Raw genomic sequence first — 19414 nt, forward strand, 5'->3', positions numbered from 1 at the left:
CCCTTTTTTTCTCCCTTCTAAGTACACAGCAGTTTTCTTTATAGACAGGGGACTGAGCCTTAAAAACTGAAGGTAATTATTTAGGTGCCTAAGGCTCAACTTTGCCATTGTTTTAGAGCTTTAGTTCCTTTCTTTTAAAGGAAACAATTCCCCTCACCCTGCAAAACCTTAATTAAAAATTGAGTATGTTTTTGTTAGTCTTCCTCTTCAATAACTTGCACTTGGTCTTACATATAGGTTTGTAGGTATTTACACATTTGTTTACAGTGGCACTGGGAAATTTCCTGAATTACTGTTTTCTATAGTTCCACTTTTTCTGTTTTTTATTTTCAAAGATTTATTTGAAGAGGGCTTAAATATGTATGATTGGTCAATAAAAAACAACCAAGCCAAGCAATTCAATTATCTTGTTAGTGGAAAAAGTGTTAAATATTTAAATGCTGCTCTGTTTCATATCAGTGATGCATTTGTTGTTGTTTAAGCAGGGAAATAAAGTCTGACAGCGTTTAAATGTGCTCAGATCACCTTAGATACCTTTAGATACTGAAAGTCAAAGGTATAAATTATTGTTATTGAGAAACGGATTATGCTTTTGTGTCTCCATGTACTCTTACAGATGATGTTAACTCTCAAAATGGAGATATTTCTCTGAATTTGTGGGACTAGGACAAAAAGTTTAGACATTAGGAGTCCAGAATGTGGTGGAGTTATTTTTCTCTTTGCCTTTTTCTTTTTAAAATTTTTAAATGTTTTACTGTCTGGTTTATTTAAATGCAGTTGTAAGCTTGTTGGAGCTCCAAAAGTCAACCTCAAATTTGGAAACCACTTCCCATCCCTGACTTACTGCAATTCTTTAACCCCTAGAAAACCTGCAATTGATTGTTATTTAATAGAAACTGCTAAATGTGCAAACAGGATACCAGAATTAAGACAAAGCTTAGTTGAGGTGCTTGAAATGAATTTTCACTAGAAGCAGTGACTCTCTGGTTTCAAAAGTTTCAGAAGGCACAATGTAAAGAAACTCCCTCTGCAAACTGAAGGTTAAGTTGTCAGCATTCTAAAATGTGAATAAATAAAACAAATGACAGGAAGATAGGATGCTTGGTTGGTTTTAAATTTTGTCATGCCATGATTTTATGCCATGCTTTCATACTTATATTTTCCTTTCCCTTTCTGTGAATTTGCTGATGTTTAGAAAGTAAGAAACATGGCCCTGGAGGATGTAGTGATTCTTAATGTAGACACCAACACACTGGAAACCCCTTTTGATGACCTTCAGAGCCTCCCTAATGATGTGGTACGTATCAAATAATTCATCCAACTATTCCATTGCTTAAAAGTTTTTACCTGTTCAGTTTGTAACTGACATCTCTCATTGTGTTACTCTGATTATTGTAAGTAAACTGCCTTACTCCAGTTCTTTCCTGGTTTGAAGTGTTAAGGGATGACATTGCAGACATATTTCTTAGTCCTCTAATGAAAAATTGCTAATCTTCACAAGAGTTAAAATGGTGCAGCAACCCAGATGCACTTTTGGTATAGCATGAGCAAGTTTCAGGTGATCTGAAGAGTTTGTCTTTAGTGGGTAAAAAAGACAAATTCTGAACATACAGGTCATGGTATATCTGAACAGAAAAAATGCAAACTTCTTTTTTCATGGAGTGAAGAAGTAGTACTACTTTGAACCATCTTTATCCATTTCATTGGCAGAAAAAAATACTGCATCTTTAGATAACTTTTGTTTCCAAATTGAATTTTGTGGTTTTTTTTTCCCTGTGATTTCCTTCAGGTTAGCTGTAACAAAGCTGTGCATTTTATGTCCTGAGTTAGAATATCAAATGAGTTACTTCATCTTCACTTGTAGCACTGCTCAGTGCATGTAATTCAGAATTTAGTTTCTTTCTTGTTCAAACTATTTATTGTCAACTTATTTACTTTTTAATGACTTGTTAGAAATGTTATATAAATACTTGATCTTTTCCTCTTAATGGGACAAAAATGCATCCAGCTTGCTACTTGCTGCTCTGATCATCTTCACTAAAGAAGCTTAGAGGGAAAGGCAGTAAAGTGAGTGAGAATTTAAGAAGCTATTTTGAAGTCAGAGGGTGACTGTTTAGGAGAAAACGGCAGGAGAAAATCTGGATTTCTTTTACTAGTTCAGAATATTGTGCTAGCAGTTAGATCTATACCTTTTTAACTGTAGTTGAGAAATAAAATTGATATGCCTGGAGCTCAATATAAGCTGGTCTGTTTGAGGAAAAACTCAAGTAATGGTGAATACCCAGTGCCTCCTACTGTGACATCCCATCATTTCGCTGTGATCTGTGGTGTGATCCATTCTTCGAAAACAGTGAGCTGGGGATGAAAGGTCCATCTTGATTGTGAACATTTTGGCTTTAGCAAAGCATTTAGTCTATGAAAGTTACTTCCATGAATTTCTCTGGCTTTATGTAGTTTTTCATTTTGATTTCACTCCCAGCATCCAAATCTGCCAGCTGGGCATTGCTCGTGCCATTATCCCCAACCCAGGGAATGACAGACTTGTAAATTTAATGGAATTATGTAAGTAGTGTCTGGATATGGCGAGTGCAGGGCCTCAAACATGGATATGATTTGTCAACAATCAAGTATTATATTAGATTTTACGGGACTTCATTAAAGGAGCTGTTGTAGGCGCACTGTAGAACATCAGAAGAGACTTCACCAATAAACACAGAACTTCAAGCTTTGGAATGTAATAAATTTTAAGAGACTTCCTTCCTTTCATTATTTACTTTTACTTCACTTTTCTAACAGTAGAGAATTGTATTTTATTAGTTCAGATTTCTTGATTCGGTTTTCCACAGGTCTATTTAAAAGCTCCATGTTATCTTGGAGGATGTTTGGAGCATAGCAGAGGAAGTGCTGCCAGCAAATTCAATTAACTGGCATGGCTCACAAATAGCATACATGGGGGATTTTTTTTTTCACAACTGCTATATAAATACAGCTGGGATTAATATTTGTCGCAACAAAGACGTAACTTGAATCCTATTGCTTTGTGTAATTAATGTTTGGTATCAGTGTTTATGTCTTATTTAGCATTGTTTCATTATTTTAGTTACCTAGATAATGAAGTATTCTCCTCTAGGTCTTTTCCTTTCCTTCACACTGCTTAATATTTGGCTTTGACCACTAGAGAGCAGCTGCTCTTCTTTGCAAGAATTGAATTTCTGTCAGTTCTTTCATGCATCATGTGTTTGGAACTGTAAGTGGATCAAGTTGTTCATCTCAGCAGGGAGACTCTAAAGCCAATCCATTATACTTTTTTTCTTTTCTTTTTATTTTTTTTTCTCCCTTTTGCTTCTCTGGGAGGATGGGGAGATTCTGGGAGTGTGTCTCCCCACTGTTCTCAGTCTAAATATATGTATTTATGATCTGAGAAACTGAAAATGTCTTCAACAGTTTCACGATCATAAATGGGTGTTATGTCAAACTATTCTGCCAGGTTTACTACTTCAGAATGAACAGAGCAATTCATGCACTGCTGCATAGACACAAAACTTTGCTAAATTAAACCTATATTCAACAGTGAGGAAGAACATCTTCTGTACGATTCATTCACTGTCAGGTAATTAATCTGGTGGAAAAATTTTAAAGCTGTTTTCTCCTACCCTTGAACATATTTTTAGTCAACTACATGAAGTCCGGTGATTGTTTTAGAGCTCCAGGTTGTGAGTTGTGCTTGAATTTCATTATAGTGATGTTGCTATTGAAACTGTTGATTCTTTTGAATCTAGAATGAACCATTTTTGAATCTTTGACTCCCAGGATCCAAATGAACACAGACCAAAGCAAAATGTCTTTCCCAGTTAACACTTATGTCAGAGGAGCTGGGTAGCATTAAGACAGCTCCAGCAGAATCAGTGTAAGTCATTTCATTGCCCCAGTTTACCTTAGTAGTACCTGCTGCAATCAGACTTCCTGAACTGGTCAGGTCAGGTCCCAGAAAATCAAGGTGTGTACTACTGCATTTCTGATTAATGATATGAAATGTGAAAAACCATCCCTCCTTCACCTTCTGCTTCCGATATGTTGCTGAAAATCTGGCAGCATGAGAACACCCTGGGAAGTAACTTTCCTTTTTAAAATAGTCAATATTAAAAAAAGAGATTTATTAAGGACTGTGATTACAATAAGTGCATCTGCTGCTGACAAGTCTCCTACACCACCGTCTGTGTTGCAAGGAATAGCAAAGAGGGGGTAGTATTTTTTTTTTCATGCAACCCTTATGGATTTTTCATGTATTTCCAAATAAGTGTCATCTTCTAGTCTTAGTTGTAGTCAGAGCTTCATATTACAAGGAATAAAGCATAAGCTCACTCTGTCAACTTGTAGTTTTTATTAAATGAAGCCCTGATGCAATGCAGTGTACTGCGCCAAGGAGATCTTGCATATCTGATGGCTGTGAGAGTATTGTAAATTTGCACTAGCCTATGAATATCTCAGGCTGTCAGTAATTTTGTTGTGTATGCTGCTGCTGTCCATTCATTAACAAGTTACCATGAGTAGGAAGTCTGTGTTACTGTTTTTCACTTAGTGGGGAAATTTACTGCTTTCAGGACAGCAAGAAGTACTAAACTACAACTCTATAGCAGAACCATTTGCTTAAAGGTGATTCCATTTTTTATTTCTTACACTGTGTTTGCAATAGAATGTTTCTTGCTTCATTCATGTTGACAACTGAAAAGCCTTGGACCTAATTAAAAGAATTTCCACTAGCACCTTTACTGAACCATTTCATTATGCTGCATTGCACAGATTGCATTTTGAAACATGGTGATAGTTTAAATCTGACCTTTAAACCTGAACTGCCAGAAGTATAAAAATCTTCTTTAAAAACACTCTCAGGGTAGACTGCATGTATATGTGTCTGTTTGGCTAGAAATAATCTTTGTATTGAGTGGTCACAGTGTTTTGGGTTTTGCCTTTTTTTAAGTATTACTGCCTCTTTAGGCAGGAAACAATCATAATTCTACTTATCTTATGTACTAATTTATTCCAGAGTAAACATGAATTCTTTTTTTCTCACTTGTTAGTTTCTTTAAATATTTTGTTGTTAACATCTCCTTAAAAAAAACCTGACACCCCTATTGGTATATTGCTCATTGAAAGAATAGAAATGTACATGTGTACAACAGACATCCTCCAGTGCTTGATTTAGGCTTAGAAGAGAGCAAATTATTTGAAAGCTTAAAGAACTAGCAAACTACCTATCAGTATTCTGTTTCTATACAAACAGGGTAGCTGAAGCCCAGAAAGTCTGCGATGAGCCTTCTGAACTTTTAGTTTGCTGTAAAAGAAAGCAAAGAGTCTTTTCCTTCTGTATACGTGGCAAGCTCTTCACGTGACTGTTTAAAGCAAACCACTTAAGAAAATGTTAGAGATGGTTTGGGAAGTTACTCAGCGCTGTGGACACTTATTGCTCTTTTAAGAACTACCTTTAAATGGTTTATGTAAGTTTATAAATAAATATACACATCATCCCCACAACATCAAACCCTTGAAACATGGTGACATGTGCTCTTTGGGCTTGGTAATCTGATAGATCTTTTGTATTTTGAGAATAGCAAAGCTCCTTGAAAGACATTATGTCAGCGAGTACGAGCAAGCTTATTTTTTGGGCATGATAGGCTAAATCTGTTATCATGTATTATGTTAATTGCTGCTTATGGGCTCATTAGTGCATGGATCATTGGCATAAGACACAGCATTCAGATTTAGAGACAATGCTGGACACTCTTTATTCCTGTTTTACTTTAAAATTGTAATGAATTCCTTCGACAACAGAATCTGCAGAAGTTTTGCAGCAGTTTTGGTGAACACAAGTACAAATATGAGTTGTAAAGGATGAACAAGTAGTGCACAGTTAAGGGTTATATATTTAATGCCCAAAGAGCAAGATGAAGAGTCATTTTCCTGCTGAAGAAGGAAATGACTGATGTGCTTATGGGAGGGATAAATCTGAAGCTCTCAAGAGCTCTTGTTTAGTGAAATTAGCCCGACATTTATTACTGAAGCAGGCTCATAGCAAAACCCTGAGGCATAAAAACTCATCTCATCTGATAGGATTTTGGAGGTATGGATGAGGCCAGAATAAGCTTTTGTTATGAGCCAGAGAATGAGGGGAAGGTCTTGAAAGTTCATTTGAACATTGAACTATCAATTTATAGTTTATGAAGTGTTATGGATACTCTCAGCAAACAGTTGTGTTTGCTACAACAGAATCTGCTTGCTCTGTAAATGCTGTTCCTACAATCTTTCTTGCACAGTGTGAAGTATGTAGAGCTACTCAGGTGGACCTTTTCAGAGTAGCATTTGAAAAGGGGAGATTTGCTAGGTATTGATAGAATTATTTCTGTTAAATTTATAATATGAATCCTTATGGAGTCATTCATGTCCTTCTGCAAATCAAGAGGACTGGGGATTTCCTGGCCTTCTGCTTTCCTTCCAAAATTGTGGCTCTTTCCTGTCTTCTGTGTACAGCTTCTCATCAAACCTGGGTTTTGCATGTGACATGACCGCAGCCTCTGAAAGTGCTGCTTGAATTTCTTTCAAGAGTTGGTGCCCAGGTTGTTGATTTTTTGTATTGCTGTGTGTTGTTGTGAACTGTCTCAAAAACTCAGCTCGTCCTGGTTTTGTCTGCTGCACCAAAAATTGCTACTGACATAACTATTTGTTAATGATTTAACGTAACCTATAACTGTTGCAGCACAGGCACAGCAAGTGTGATGTTTATCTTTGAAAGGTTTTTTTATCTCCTTTCCTGGCTTGTGTTTGGAAAGAGAAATGCTGTCACTAACAATAATATACAGATACACAACCTTACTTCAGTAGTTACTGAGCTCTGAGCACTAGAAAAGAGACGTCAAACCAAGTCACAACCTTCCTGCTTGCATGAGAAATTCTCAAGCACAGCAAACAGTAATGGATAATGCTCTAAAACTTTGGCTCTTGGTGTACGTGGAGAACAAAGATTATTCAGATAACGCGGGCTGTGGTAGCTTCAGCTCTGCCTGCATAGGAATGTGTTCAGTTGGTGTTTGCTGCGTGTGAATGGCAGCGAGGCATCGGGGCTGTGTGTGCCTCAAGTGAATCCTGAGGTAATCCAACACCCGGCAGGGGAGGGGAGAGGGCAGTGGGGGTTAAGGGAAGAGCCATCCAGTTCACGAGGGGTTTAGATCTCCTGAGAAACAGGAGGAAAAACAACTTCCGTAGACAGAATGTCCTTACTAACTTGAGACTTTGTCACGGTGCAGGTTTTGTGTTCTGGATTGCATTGGGTGGCCGTGATGTTGGCAGGCAGGCAGCAGGGCCTCTGCAGGGACAGCCCGGGCCTGGGCGGTTGGAGCAGGATGTAGCCGGTATCAGCCGGTTCCCGCCAGCTCTGTGGCACACCCTCGCAAAGCTGTCTCTGCTGCTCGGAGAGTGTGTGAGACACAGGGCAAAGTGCCACAGTGAGAACGAGCAGGGGGTAAGGTGTGAGGAGGAAAGGAGTGGGGTATGAGGAGGAAGGGAGTAAGGTGTGAGGAGGAACAAGCAGCAGAGAGCAGCTGCTGGGACTGACTGCGGCAACCTCACTGAGGTGGAAGGGTTGGGAGTGGAGAAAGGTATATGAGAGAAGGCGTTCTAGTTTCTTTGTTTTTCTGTTTTAATTGGCAATGAATTAAAGGCATTTTCCTGAGTGGAGTCTGGTTTGCCCATGATGCTAATTGGTAAGTGATGTCCCTGTCTCTTGTCTCGGCCCACGAGCTTTTTCTTCGTGTTTTCTGCCCGAGCCCTGCTGAGGAGGGGGAGCGAGAGAATGGCTGGGTGGGTGTCTGGGAGCTGGCCAAAGGAACCCACCACATGCAGAAATAAAACTCTCACTTCGTTATTTTCCATTAAGTCACTGAACTACAAGGCAATATAGCCTTAAAAGAAAAAAAAACAACTTGTGTTTGTGGCAAACAAATTTTTCAGACCCACAGAATCTGTTCTTAGCTGTGGTGGTGATGGTTGGCCTGGTTATGCATAACAGTGTCTCTATTAGTCTGACGTGTGAATTTTAGCTGAAATACTTTCATGGATTCCAATCAAGAATGACACAGAACTTCATGGGCTACCTTGAAGAGAGTACTCAACTGCGTGTTCAGAGCGGATTTTAAGTAGGAGGGCAGGTTAAAATGAAGCTTTTATTTTCTTGTTGGTTTCTGACTAGAATCCAATCAAGAAGCAAAACAGCTTGAAAAGTGCTTTTAGAACTGAAAAATTCCATTCTGAATTCACAATGTCATTTTTTGTCATAACTGCTGTTGTGGTTAGCACATTTTTCATCTAGCTGTGCCTTAGAGTGTTAAGCTTGTTTGTGGTATGAGAGTGATATAGACCTGTTGTGTGATTTCAGGTTTCTGCACTGAAGAATAGATTGAAGAAAGTCTCTACAACCACTGGAGATGGTGTGGCAAGAGCATTTCTAAAAGCACAAGCATCTTTTTTTGGGAGCTACCGAAATGCCCTAAAAATTGAACCTGTAAGTATGAAATTAATAGGCATAAGATGTAAATATGCAGCTGTGGTGGGGAAGAACAACTGACAGGAATTCAGAGTGTAGTATAACCTGCATTGGGGCTCTTTGACTGACTAGTACTAAAACCTGTTCCAGTCTCTGAGAAAGGAAGAGGTGCAAGGCAATGCAAGAAATGCAAGCATGATCAGTCACACAGAGAGAAAGGTATGGTTGTTGCCTGATTTTGAAGACACCTAAGTTAGTGGTGAGATGATAAAAATGTAGAAATTCTGATCACAGGAGGTTAGTGCATAATTGGCCATTTTCTCTCACTGCAAAACCTGGATATTCATGGTATTATTTTTAAAGTTAGTAGAAAATATACTTTTTACATAATATATACCTGTGCAGATTTATGGAATCATGCCATTTAAGAATATAGTTAATAAAGAAACTGTGCTTTCACAGAAAAAAAGGAAGACTATCTAGAGTTGTAGCTATTGACAACAATGTTCTATTGGGGAAATTCAATCTCTTGCTTGTGGTTTGGAGCAATCTATTATTAAGTGCCATCTGAGTGGGGGAAGGATTTTTCTGTACTTTGTCTTGGGTTTTATTGCTTCTACTGAGGCATCTGTTCCTGGATTACTGCAAGTAGCTTCATGGACCTCAGTACAAATCAGTCCAGCCAAATTTCCACATGTTTTGTGACACTCTGGTTCTGCTGCCGTGTACTTAGGGGGTTCCCTTTAAAGTGTGTACATTTTGAAGATAGGCAGAGACAAGTTAAATGGTATGAGGAACATTCAGGTATAATTCATGAGATACACCCCAGAAATATGAGGGATAAAAAGTGCTAACTGCAGAGTGAGCCACATACTATTTCCAAAATATTCTTTGTTCCTTGTTTCTGAAACAGCGAAAACTAAGACATATGCAAATCAGATATAATGATACATCTCAGTGTGGTATTCTTGGGCTCATCTGAACTTTGTTTAGACTGTCTGCTACTTAGCAAGATCTTGATCTTCCCTGATCTCCAAGCATTGGGAGGCAGAAGAAAGAACTGGTGAGCTAGAGTACTACTGGGAGGTGTTAGAATGAGTTCTCAGGGTAAGTGGGGAGGCTAAATGACTGGAGTGAGAATGAAGGCCTGCTAGTTAAGAAAAGGTGCTTTACTTTGTCTTCTTCTGCTTGTGAAGACTGATGAAGAGATCTGACATGCAGACAGGTAATAAATCTAATAGTAATCATTATGTTAAAGGAAAAGAGCAGAAGCTGGACTACAGGCATTGTATTTCTTGAGGCTGAGGATGTTTCAGTAACTAAAGTCTTTTCAGAGCTACAGTTTGTCTTATTATTTTTAAAGCCAGAAGGAAAAAATAGCTTGGTCTGAATTTTAAACTATCTAGTTATCACTATCAAATAAACATCATTCCAACAATCTATATTCGGGTTCATAAGTGACTTTTGAAGTCAGCATGAGTCCTTCCACATCTTACTGGAGGAATCTGTGTGTCATGTGTGTGTAAAAACTAAATTGTATTGACTCGGGTATGTCTGGGTGTCAGTGTCAAGCTTGTAAAGCATCTAAGGTGGAATAATGGGAAGTATTTAAAATGTTGTCGATATAAATAGCCCAGATGAAACCAGCAAGGCACTTTGACTGTAAGCCTCCTTTATCCATGTCGGGGAGACACTGGCTTCCCTTCATCTGTGCAGGCTTCCTTGTTCTCTGATGCTCCTCCCAGTAGTTGCCAGGCAACTCTGGGAATATTGGTGTATGCTTTGCCTGGATGTGTGTATGAGATTAACTAGTTAAGGGATTTATGATGAAAAATAAAAATTTAAATTGCCTTTCTGGAAATACCATCTGGTATTTTGAAGGCTGAATGTTAAAGATGAATATTTGAAATCATTTGTCAATGGCACACTCTTAGAGTGTGCAGCATTGAGGGACAGCTAACTTGAGGAAGTAGTAGAAATTGTTTGGATTGTTTGTCATTCCAAGAAATGCAACTTATAAACATAATTGCATGCATATTTTGTAAAATCTAGTTTTAATAAGCAGGAAATTACAAATTTCAGGGCCTTCTGATTATGTGTTTCACTATTAAATTCAAAGGAGCAGCAACTTTTTCTCCCTCCTTAGCTTTTGCCTCATTAGACAATTTTAATTTTTGCAGACCATCTCATCTGGTATAAGTTGACTTCTCAAGATAAGTGGTGTGAAGCTATTTTTCATTATTCTGTGTAGGCCCAGAATATGTCACAGAACAGACTTTAACCTCACACTATACTTAAGCATAGTAAGTGCTCTTTTTCTGTTCAGAAATTTTTCTTTCAAAGATACTAAGTTGCATAATGTATGTACAAGCTAGTGCACCAACAATATATGTTACTGTTGCCTTGAACTTTCATGGAACTTTTGCATGTGAAAACATATCCAGATAAATCAGTCTGCAAGTGTAATCAAAAGAGTTATGTATCAAAGTGAGTGATCCAGTCACGTTTCCTTCTCTTGTGTGCATGTTTTCTGTAGTTGTAGCCAGATTTGAAGTATGGAGGAATATGTTACATGTGATGTGCTTGGTCTCCACAGAACTCTGTGGCTGTTCAGTACAGTAAAGCACATGAGAAGCAGGGTGTTACTTGGCTGTACCTTTAGGAACATCAGTTAAGTTTCTAAGGGACGCAGCATGAATAGTTTGCTCACATGAATGTTTGATTTTTTAATTCCTGCTTTCCCCCCCTTTTTTTTTGGCCATTTGTGGAGGGATTTTTTGTTTGTTTGTTTTCTAAATACTAGCAAATGTGGGTCATCTTCAACTGAAACAGCTGTGTAATTACTATGTGTGTAAAGGAGGTTTGTGGTATTTGATAGTTGTGCGTGTATTGGTAACAGGGAAAATGAAGCTCTGATTTCCTGCATCACAGATGTTGGCTCTGCACTTTCTTCTGCTGACACCTAGTGGGTACAGACAACATGTGAAGGCTTTTCTTTCACAGTCAGTCTTTGCTAAGAAACAAACACCTGTGAATAACGGTGAGCTTACAGTCCAGCCTGACCAGAAGCAGTGGCCTGTAGGGTATCATCCAATACAATATATGTGGTTCAGATTTGGGATGGTAGTACAGCTAGCTGAGGTATATAGTGGTTTAACAGCAAGCTCCAAGTTTGACAGAGTCTTCTCATCTGACAGTTGTTCTCTGGATACGTGGTCACTCCAGTGAATTTTCAAAAGGAATTGTGTGGGGTTAATGCCACGTTTCCTCGCTAGACAGATTAGGAAAGCTTGTTTACTTGCACTTTGCTTTAAAATCTGTATGTTCTGAATAGATATTTTTATTTCCACAAGTTAGTTCCTTTTGTCTGTATTTCATTCCTATAAACCCATCCCTGGAGGAATTGAAAAGATGTGTGGATGTGGGATGTAGAGCCATAGTTTAATGGTGACTTGGCAATGCTGGGCTCGATGATCTTGAAGGTCTTTTCCAACCGTAACAGTTCTATGAAATACGCTGTAAGGTGAAAATATCTGTGCTTTTCTTTGCACTGCTGCTCCTTTTTTCATGGGTGATTAAGAAGGGGCAATTTTACCATGGCCCAAGTACAACTACGTTGCTTGTAGCAAAAGCTATAATCTTTATTATTTGGCTCATGCTCTCTTCCTGAGGCCTGTCCCAGAAAACCTGGCATTGCTTTGCTCTCATGGGGAAGCCCTTCTCTATGAATTAACTGGAATGAAGTAATCTCTGTCCAGTGCTAAGGGATGTCACTGTTACTTGTATCACATTTTGCATGTTTTTTGAACAAAGTAAGACAAAATAATAGAAGGGAAGAGATACAGAGAGCAAAGCTGTGATAGTGAGAAAAGTGTAATGAAATTGTTTGTAAAGACATTTTGAAATCAATATGACTTTATTTTTAGCATGTAATTATTGATGAGTACTTTGAGGGATTTTTTTTTTTTTCTTTAATTGAAGATTTGCTTTCAGTCCTGGAAAGGTACAGCCAGAAACTTCCAATTTTCACGAATAGCATTGTTCTGAATTGTGAATAAACTGTCTACATCTGCTTCAAGCTGAGATATGTTGTTGGAGTTTTAACCATCCGATAGTTTTCAGTTACACTTAAAACATGGAATCAGGATTGAGAGTTTTCTGAACCTTTAAGATACTAATAATGAAACATAACCATCCTAAGTATCTACTGATCTTGCAGTGATTGTGGTAGTGGTTGGTGGGATTATTGAACTGTTGTAATATGTACTATTATCAAACTGATGCAAGTTATGTCTTCTAGATTGAACTGGGATCATAAGTAGTTATCATTAGTATCTTCAGTGTCTTGGGAATTGTTGATAGTTGATAATTTATTAAAGAGATTTATTTATTAATGTCTTTTATGTCTTTATGGTTAGTTTTCCAGTCTTACCCAGGTTTATTAGTCTGAGCAGTCATTAGTTGTGTAACTGAATAAATTGTGATTTAACTTTAGTTGTTATGAATTGATTTGGTTTAAATTTAACCTGAATACTATTTAGATGCAGCCTCTTAAGAGTAAACAGAAAATCTTGGCGGCAGGGTCAATGTTCTTTTCTACTTCCACACTTTCTACATGCTTTTGCTGATGAAGTAACTTGCTAATTTGTGAAGTGGACAACAATGTGTTCAAGACATTGCAAAATAGATTTTATCTTGATATGGAACTGCTTATTGAACCCCATGTATGTACTCGATATTCCAGCTTTCAAACTGCTTTAGCTGAGCTGTAGTGGGTGGATGTATGTATGTTTTTATGTATACATTGCTGCCTTTGTTCTGTTGTCCTCTCAAAGCCTGTTCACTTATATTTGGACTCTAAATAGAGAAGACAACGTGCATCCATTTTTCATAACTGTAATTTTGGAACAGATTTTCCTTTAATATGATGCAATTTGAGCAGTGGTGGTGGAAAAAAACCCCACATAAATAGCAGGAGATAAAATGTTGACTTCTGTTTTTTGACATAACATTCAATTCAACCTAATGGAAATAATGGAGTAAACCTTTTCAGTTTGTGATTTTGTCATAGTTCTGGAACAGTATAGGGACATACAGGGGAAGTGTAGGACGTTGTAATTCCATAAAGGATGCATAGTTAATAAAGAGTGTCTCCTTTGTTGCATTTCCAACTTTTTCCCCTCCATTTTTCAAGGGAAAATAACTTTCCTGCCTTCATCCAGAAATGTAATGTCATTTCTGGAGAATTGTTTTATCCCCTTGCTCTGTTTTGGCAGTTCCTGATCTCCATTCTAATAAAGACAGCACTCATGTATTTGTCTATGCTGCAGTGTATCTATGCCTTCTGGAGACACTGGATTTGACCAGGGCACTCACCTCTGGGGTGAGTTGGCCATCAAATCCTTTGGTGTCCACAGGTGACACACAGACTACCTGATACTCCTGACATGAGGTCAGTGCCAGTCTGTAAGAAGGCGTCATGAGAATGCTCTCCAGTTCTCTTTTCCAGCATTGTATTGATGTAGAGGCCTTGCAGTGCAACATACTTCATATGTATAGTTGCCTTGTATCTTATTAGTAGGTATTAGTTTTGTTTCCATCCCTGTTATGAATTCCTTCCTCACCATTCAAACTACTGTGTTAGCACTGTCAGACATGAGATCGTGCTCTGCTGCTGCTGAGATACCACACAAGTGAACTCTAGAAAACTTTAATGTTTCTTAGTAAACCGATTCTGAATTTTAACCTTAAGACATGGGGTCACTTTCAAATTAAACATGGAAGTTCCTCAATTTTTTTTTAGGAAGTAAGGTGCAGCTTAGCAGTTAAAAGGCATTTTTAAAAGACATGTAGCTGCATTCTGGACAGGACACAGCTTGACGAACATCCATTAAAATTTAATGTTGTAATTTCCTATATTTTTTGTAGTATCTAACTAGAGAATCTGCTTTAACAGCTGTTACTATTCTTGGTATGAATACACTGGGGCAGCCACTGAATTGCTGTCTTCTACAGAAGTAAATATTTTTTTTTCACAAATCCACTTGCAGAGTTGCAATCTCCTACTATCCCAGGATATTATGTTTAACATCTCATCAATCTTGGTAGAGCTGTTCCTTATGTGAGCTCTGAATGGGTTCTATTATCTAGGGTACTGTAGCTGACTGTAATGAACTAAAGTGTTGATGTTACTCCGGCATTGTATATTTTCTGGGCCAAAAGCTGTCTTTGCTTTACAGGCAAGCTGTTACTCTCTACTTCTGTTTAAATTCACATCCAAGGAAGGGAAAGTTGATATTAGGCCCATAGATATTTAGATACCCTCCAACAGTGAGGGTTTCAAAGTGTTTTAAGATGACAGTTTACTTACCCATTTTAGGGATTTACATCACTAGGTATTTCTTGCTTCACAGATTTGTAAGTAATACCATGATACCAGTAACACAAACTATAAGACATTTTTCAGGAAGGCATTAAAGCAGCAGTCTGATGACATGGCATAAGGCCACTCTGTTAATTATTTAATTTTCATCTTTTGCCCAGACTAACAATAAAAATTCTTTCAACAATTTTGGATCCATAAGATGCAAGTGAGGCAGAAGTTGGAAAAGTAGATGTTGTGTGATGCAAAGTGAAAAAGCAAATGCAAAATGAGTCCAAAAAGGAAATTTTATTGGAATATGTGTGCAGTAACATAAAACAGTGCATGTTACATAGTGGTGCATAATTCATTTTGAAAAGGCTTTGTAGCATTCAATGCTTTATCTAATATGAAGTATGATTGTTGCCATGGTGAGGTTTTTTTTTTAAGTTATGCAGTGGAAGAGTAAATAGTTGTTTCCAACACCCAATAATTGCCATATCCCAGTTACTTTCTCTGCATAGCCATCTTTTGCAGTTTTGTGGGGATTTTTCCTGCATGTATATTTTAAAGGTATACATTATGTACAGAATAGATGCTTCTTTTTTTCACCAGGGCTGACACTGTAGGTCAGGGTTTCAGGAGTGTTTGTCCATCTGTATAAAACTGAAGAAGAATCACTAATATTTCTATTCCGTATAGGCAAATCTGTTAAAAGTAAAACCAAACCAAAACTGTAGGGGAAAAAGTGACCAAAAGCCTATGAAATAAAGCTTTTTGTGGTTCTTGCAGTTTTGTAGTGCTCCTATTAAAGTTAGTGCTGATGGATATTTAATAAGAATTTTCTCCCACCCATCTTGGCTTTTTTTCCTGTTCTAGTGCTGTTGACTCTCAGATATGTACCTACGTAGAGTATCTAGCAGTGAAAAAAGGATGGTGATTGTTAACTGAAAGGCAGGCAATGACGGTGGCATTGACAGTGGCAGTGTGTGCAGCCTGATGTTTGTATGATAAAATGGAGATAAATTCAACTTCTATATATTGTGGAATTTACTTTTTATTCCTATGAATATTCTGTGGATGTTGTGCTTAGTGCCATGGTTTAGTTGATTAGATGGTGTTGGGTAATAGGTTAGACTTGATGATCTCATAGGTCTTTTCCAACATGGTTAATTCTGTGATTTTGAGGACCCTAGTTTTCAACAGTCTCACTTAGAAGCTGCCTGTAACACTTGCAATTTATGGAAACACTTTGCCATTTATGGAAAGTGTTTTAAAAGGCACTAGCCAGAATTCAAAATCACTGACAGAAAAGGATTCACTGGGGAAAGACAAATTTGTTTGTTTATTTTCTGGGTAGTTTTTGTTTTCATTTCAATCCTCTTGCTGTGTTTTGTCTCTGAGCATTACTGTTGCTATAGACAAGTTTCAGTTTTTGCTGTTTTAAACCTTAAAAATAGCTTTTTCTAACAAGCGTTTTCTGTTCCACAAAATGCATTTAATATTCTACAGCTAAGTCTGTTGAGATATACATATGTTAATGAAACTGAAAAGACGTTCTCTTTAATCTCTTATAGCAGACTGTTATGTAGTAAATAGAATTGTTTTGTAATTTCCAAACTGTTGTAAGATGTTGTGTTGTGTAATTCTGTATGGAAACTAAGATTCTGAAGGAATGGTAGTAAAAAAAAAAGTGTTCAACAAAGTTAGCATGGCCCCTGCTGAATGTGGCTTTTCTGCTGCAAGAGATGCAGTCAAACTTTCCTGTCCATCTTATGGGTTACAGTAAAAAACCCATGCAACCACAAAACCCAAAACCAACCAGACAGCCCCCTGCCACCCCCCCCACCCCCCAAACCAACATGGGAACGGTTTTGTATTTCAGTCTAGGAACATAGCCCCAAGCAAGGGATTGTGTGCTCTGCATCTTGTAGTACACTACAGCAGTAGTAGATGAAACACAAAGTTCCTTTGAGTGTGGTTTTCAGAATGCTGATGTTCGCAGGACTGCTTTGAAATTGTTAACATTTATCTGTCTCAGGCTGACATTTAAGTTTTTGTGATGTCATAGTTTATTGCAACTTGTGAGCAAACTGAAGAGAAGTATCTTGTGTTTGATTGTATAAATATGTTCACAGACTCTATAGAAATGTTCAGCCACCAGGCTGGGTAGGGTGAGTCTCTGTCCTCTGTGTTGGTGCTGCAGAAATAAAAGTAGCTTTGTTCAAAAGCCTCTAAATCTTCCTATTACCACGGAAGGTTGGACAGTGAGGAGCAGCTTCATGATACTTCAGCTTTACTGTGGAAGGATTTGTACATTCAGCCGATAAATTATTTGTGCCTTTCACACCTGATTCTCTGTTTTTTGTGCTATTTTATATACTTGGGTTTGTTTCTACTCAATTTGTCTCAAGCCTTTTTGTGTTTTGGACTAACTTTTGCCTGTATGTTTGCTGTGTTTTCTCCTGATACTTGACTTATAATTGAGAGTGGACAGCCTCAGCAGGCAATGAAGCAGTGTGCAAATGCCACCATGCAGGAAAAGTTGAAGATATTTCCTGAACTAATAAAGCGCAGGGGACTTAGAGTAGAACAATGAAGCAAGTAAACAAACACCAAGCATAAAATAACATGACCATTCAATTCAGCTTCTGTGTAAGGCACACGGTGACTGTGTGTTTTGTAAATGAGCTATGAGCAAGTTGCATTTGGTGTTAGGAAACAAACAAAAAAAAAAAACTAAACACAAAAGCAAAACAACAAATGACCCATCAAAAAAAAAACCCAACAAACAAACAAACGAACCAAACCTCAAAACAAACTAAAAAAAAAACCACACTAAAAAAAAAACACTCCAAAAAAGGCAGTTCATGAAAAGATGGAAAAGAGTGAGGTTTACATTCTCACCTGTACGAGCAGCTGTGCAATGGAACAGAAAATACTACTTCCCCTGAAAGAAGGTACTGTGAGAGATTTTTGGTCTTTGGATTTGTAGATTAACATGCAGCAGCAGGCAAACTTGATGAAATAATGATAAAAATTAGAATTTTTAATCGTATTAAGAACAAATTAATAGTGCCATGCACTCTTGTCTTCTCCAATGCACATTATAGGTTTTATAAGTATTGGAGCATACCTTTTGTACTCTTACAGTACAACAGGAGTAAAGTGAAAGACAGTAAATCAAAATTATTTGTAACAATTTACATAGCTAGGTGATAGAGCTCATACAATGAAAGCCTAAAATGCTATGGGAGTAAAGACAGAATGAGACATTTGTATGCGTGACATAATTGACAGTTCAGTGTGATTGCTTTCCATGGCAGACAGCTTAGGAGACCTGCTCTCATCCAGAGTTATACTTTGCTTCAGAATCACATTGAGATATTCTGCTGCTGCCCTGGGGCTCAGCACAGTCACATGTAAATGCAGGTTCAGTAGTGTGCTTGCTGTCATCTCAATTTTTCAGCCCTGGGAGGGGTGAGGGGATTCATATTGTACTAGTTATTTGCTTAAGGCTTCTGGAAAGAGAAAGTATAGAAGGGGACAAAGCCTGTTTTCTGACTTAGTTCTTGCATATCATCAGACAATTTGGCACCTTTGGTATGGGTGGTACATCAGTAAAAGGTAAATTCTGGCTCATGACCACACTGCTATACAAGCAAAAATTAATTTGGTACTGAAGACACCTTTTTCTTCTTTCTTCTCTTTTGGGGGCACAGAAATGTTAACTGCAGTGTGCAGAGAGAGGTATTGTTCTTTAAAACACACACTACTGGAGTCTAGTAAGACATCAAATGAAAAGATTCTGTCTTTTCTTATCCTTTTCTAATTTAATTCATTGTTTTCTGTTCCTTTCATTCAATGAGTAGCAGCTTTTGGCAATGACAGGTATTGTATCGTGACTGAAATATGCATTTTGTAAGTCATAACTGTACTTGGTATTTAAATAAACTGTGTATGTACAGCGTGCAAGATTTATGCAGAACACAGCTGGAGGTATTCTGCTCAGAATTCCTATGGTTTAAAATGTCTCTTTCAAGTTTGAAAATGTGTTGTGAAGTAGATACCATTATGATAATTGGAAGTTCAGCTTCTCTGTCTTGCTCTATTATTTTTTTTAATACAATTAACACATCACACACACTTCACCTGGTCTCTCCTCATTTACCTCTGACACTTCCTTGATATTTATTTAGACACATGTGGTGTCTTTGCTTTGAACTCAATAGTTGGTATATTCACTAGATTATAATTTTTTTAATAAACGTTTTTCTCTTTTAGAGATATACAATTAGTTTGTGTGGTCAGAGAAAAGTATACATACTGATGTCAGTTTAAATTCTTTTACTTTGTTAGATGATGAGGACATAAATTGCATAAAGATTGTAAAGAAAATGGAGTTTTCTCAACTATTTTATTTAAGGTAGCATAAATATGAAGCGCAGAACTCAATCTTGTGTTTGAATTAAGCTTCTTTCAGTTTCAGCAGCAATGCTTTTATTTCTGAAAAAAATTGA

At 37.6% G+C, this 19414-nt stretch overlaps 1 protein-coding gene across 5 annotated transcripts in view; it reads left to right on the forward strand.

The window, feature by feature from the left end:
* DENND1A (DENN domain containing 1A) overlaps positions 1-19414 on the forward strand; it is a 197705-nt gene that overhangs the window by 114956 nt on the left and 63335 nt on the right. For all 5 annotated transcript variants that reach the window (XM_064171293.1, XM_064171294.1, XM_064171297.1 and 2 more), the window contains exons 12-13: positions 1196-1297; positions 8426-8551. In XM_064171293.1, the coding sequence (XP_064027363.1) occupies positions 1196-1297; positions 8426-8551 (228 nt within the window). The remainder of the gene's footprint in view (positions 1-1195; positions 1298-8425; positions 8552-19414) is intronic.

Source organism: Pogoniulus pusillus, chromosome 35 (assembly GCF_015220805.1).
Source record: "Pogoniulus pusillus isolate bPogPus1 chromosome 35, bPogPus1.pri, whole genome shotgun sequence".
In the NCBI taxonomy this organism is placed as follows: domain Eukaryota; kingdom Metazoa; phylum Chordata; class Aves; order Piciformes; family Lybiidae; genus Pogoniulus; species Pogoniulus pusillus.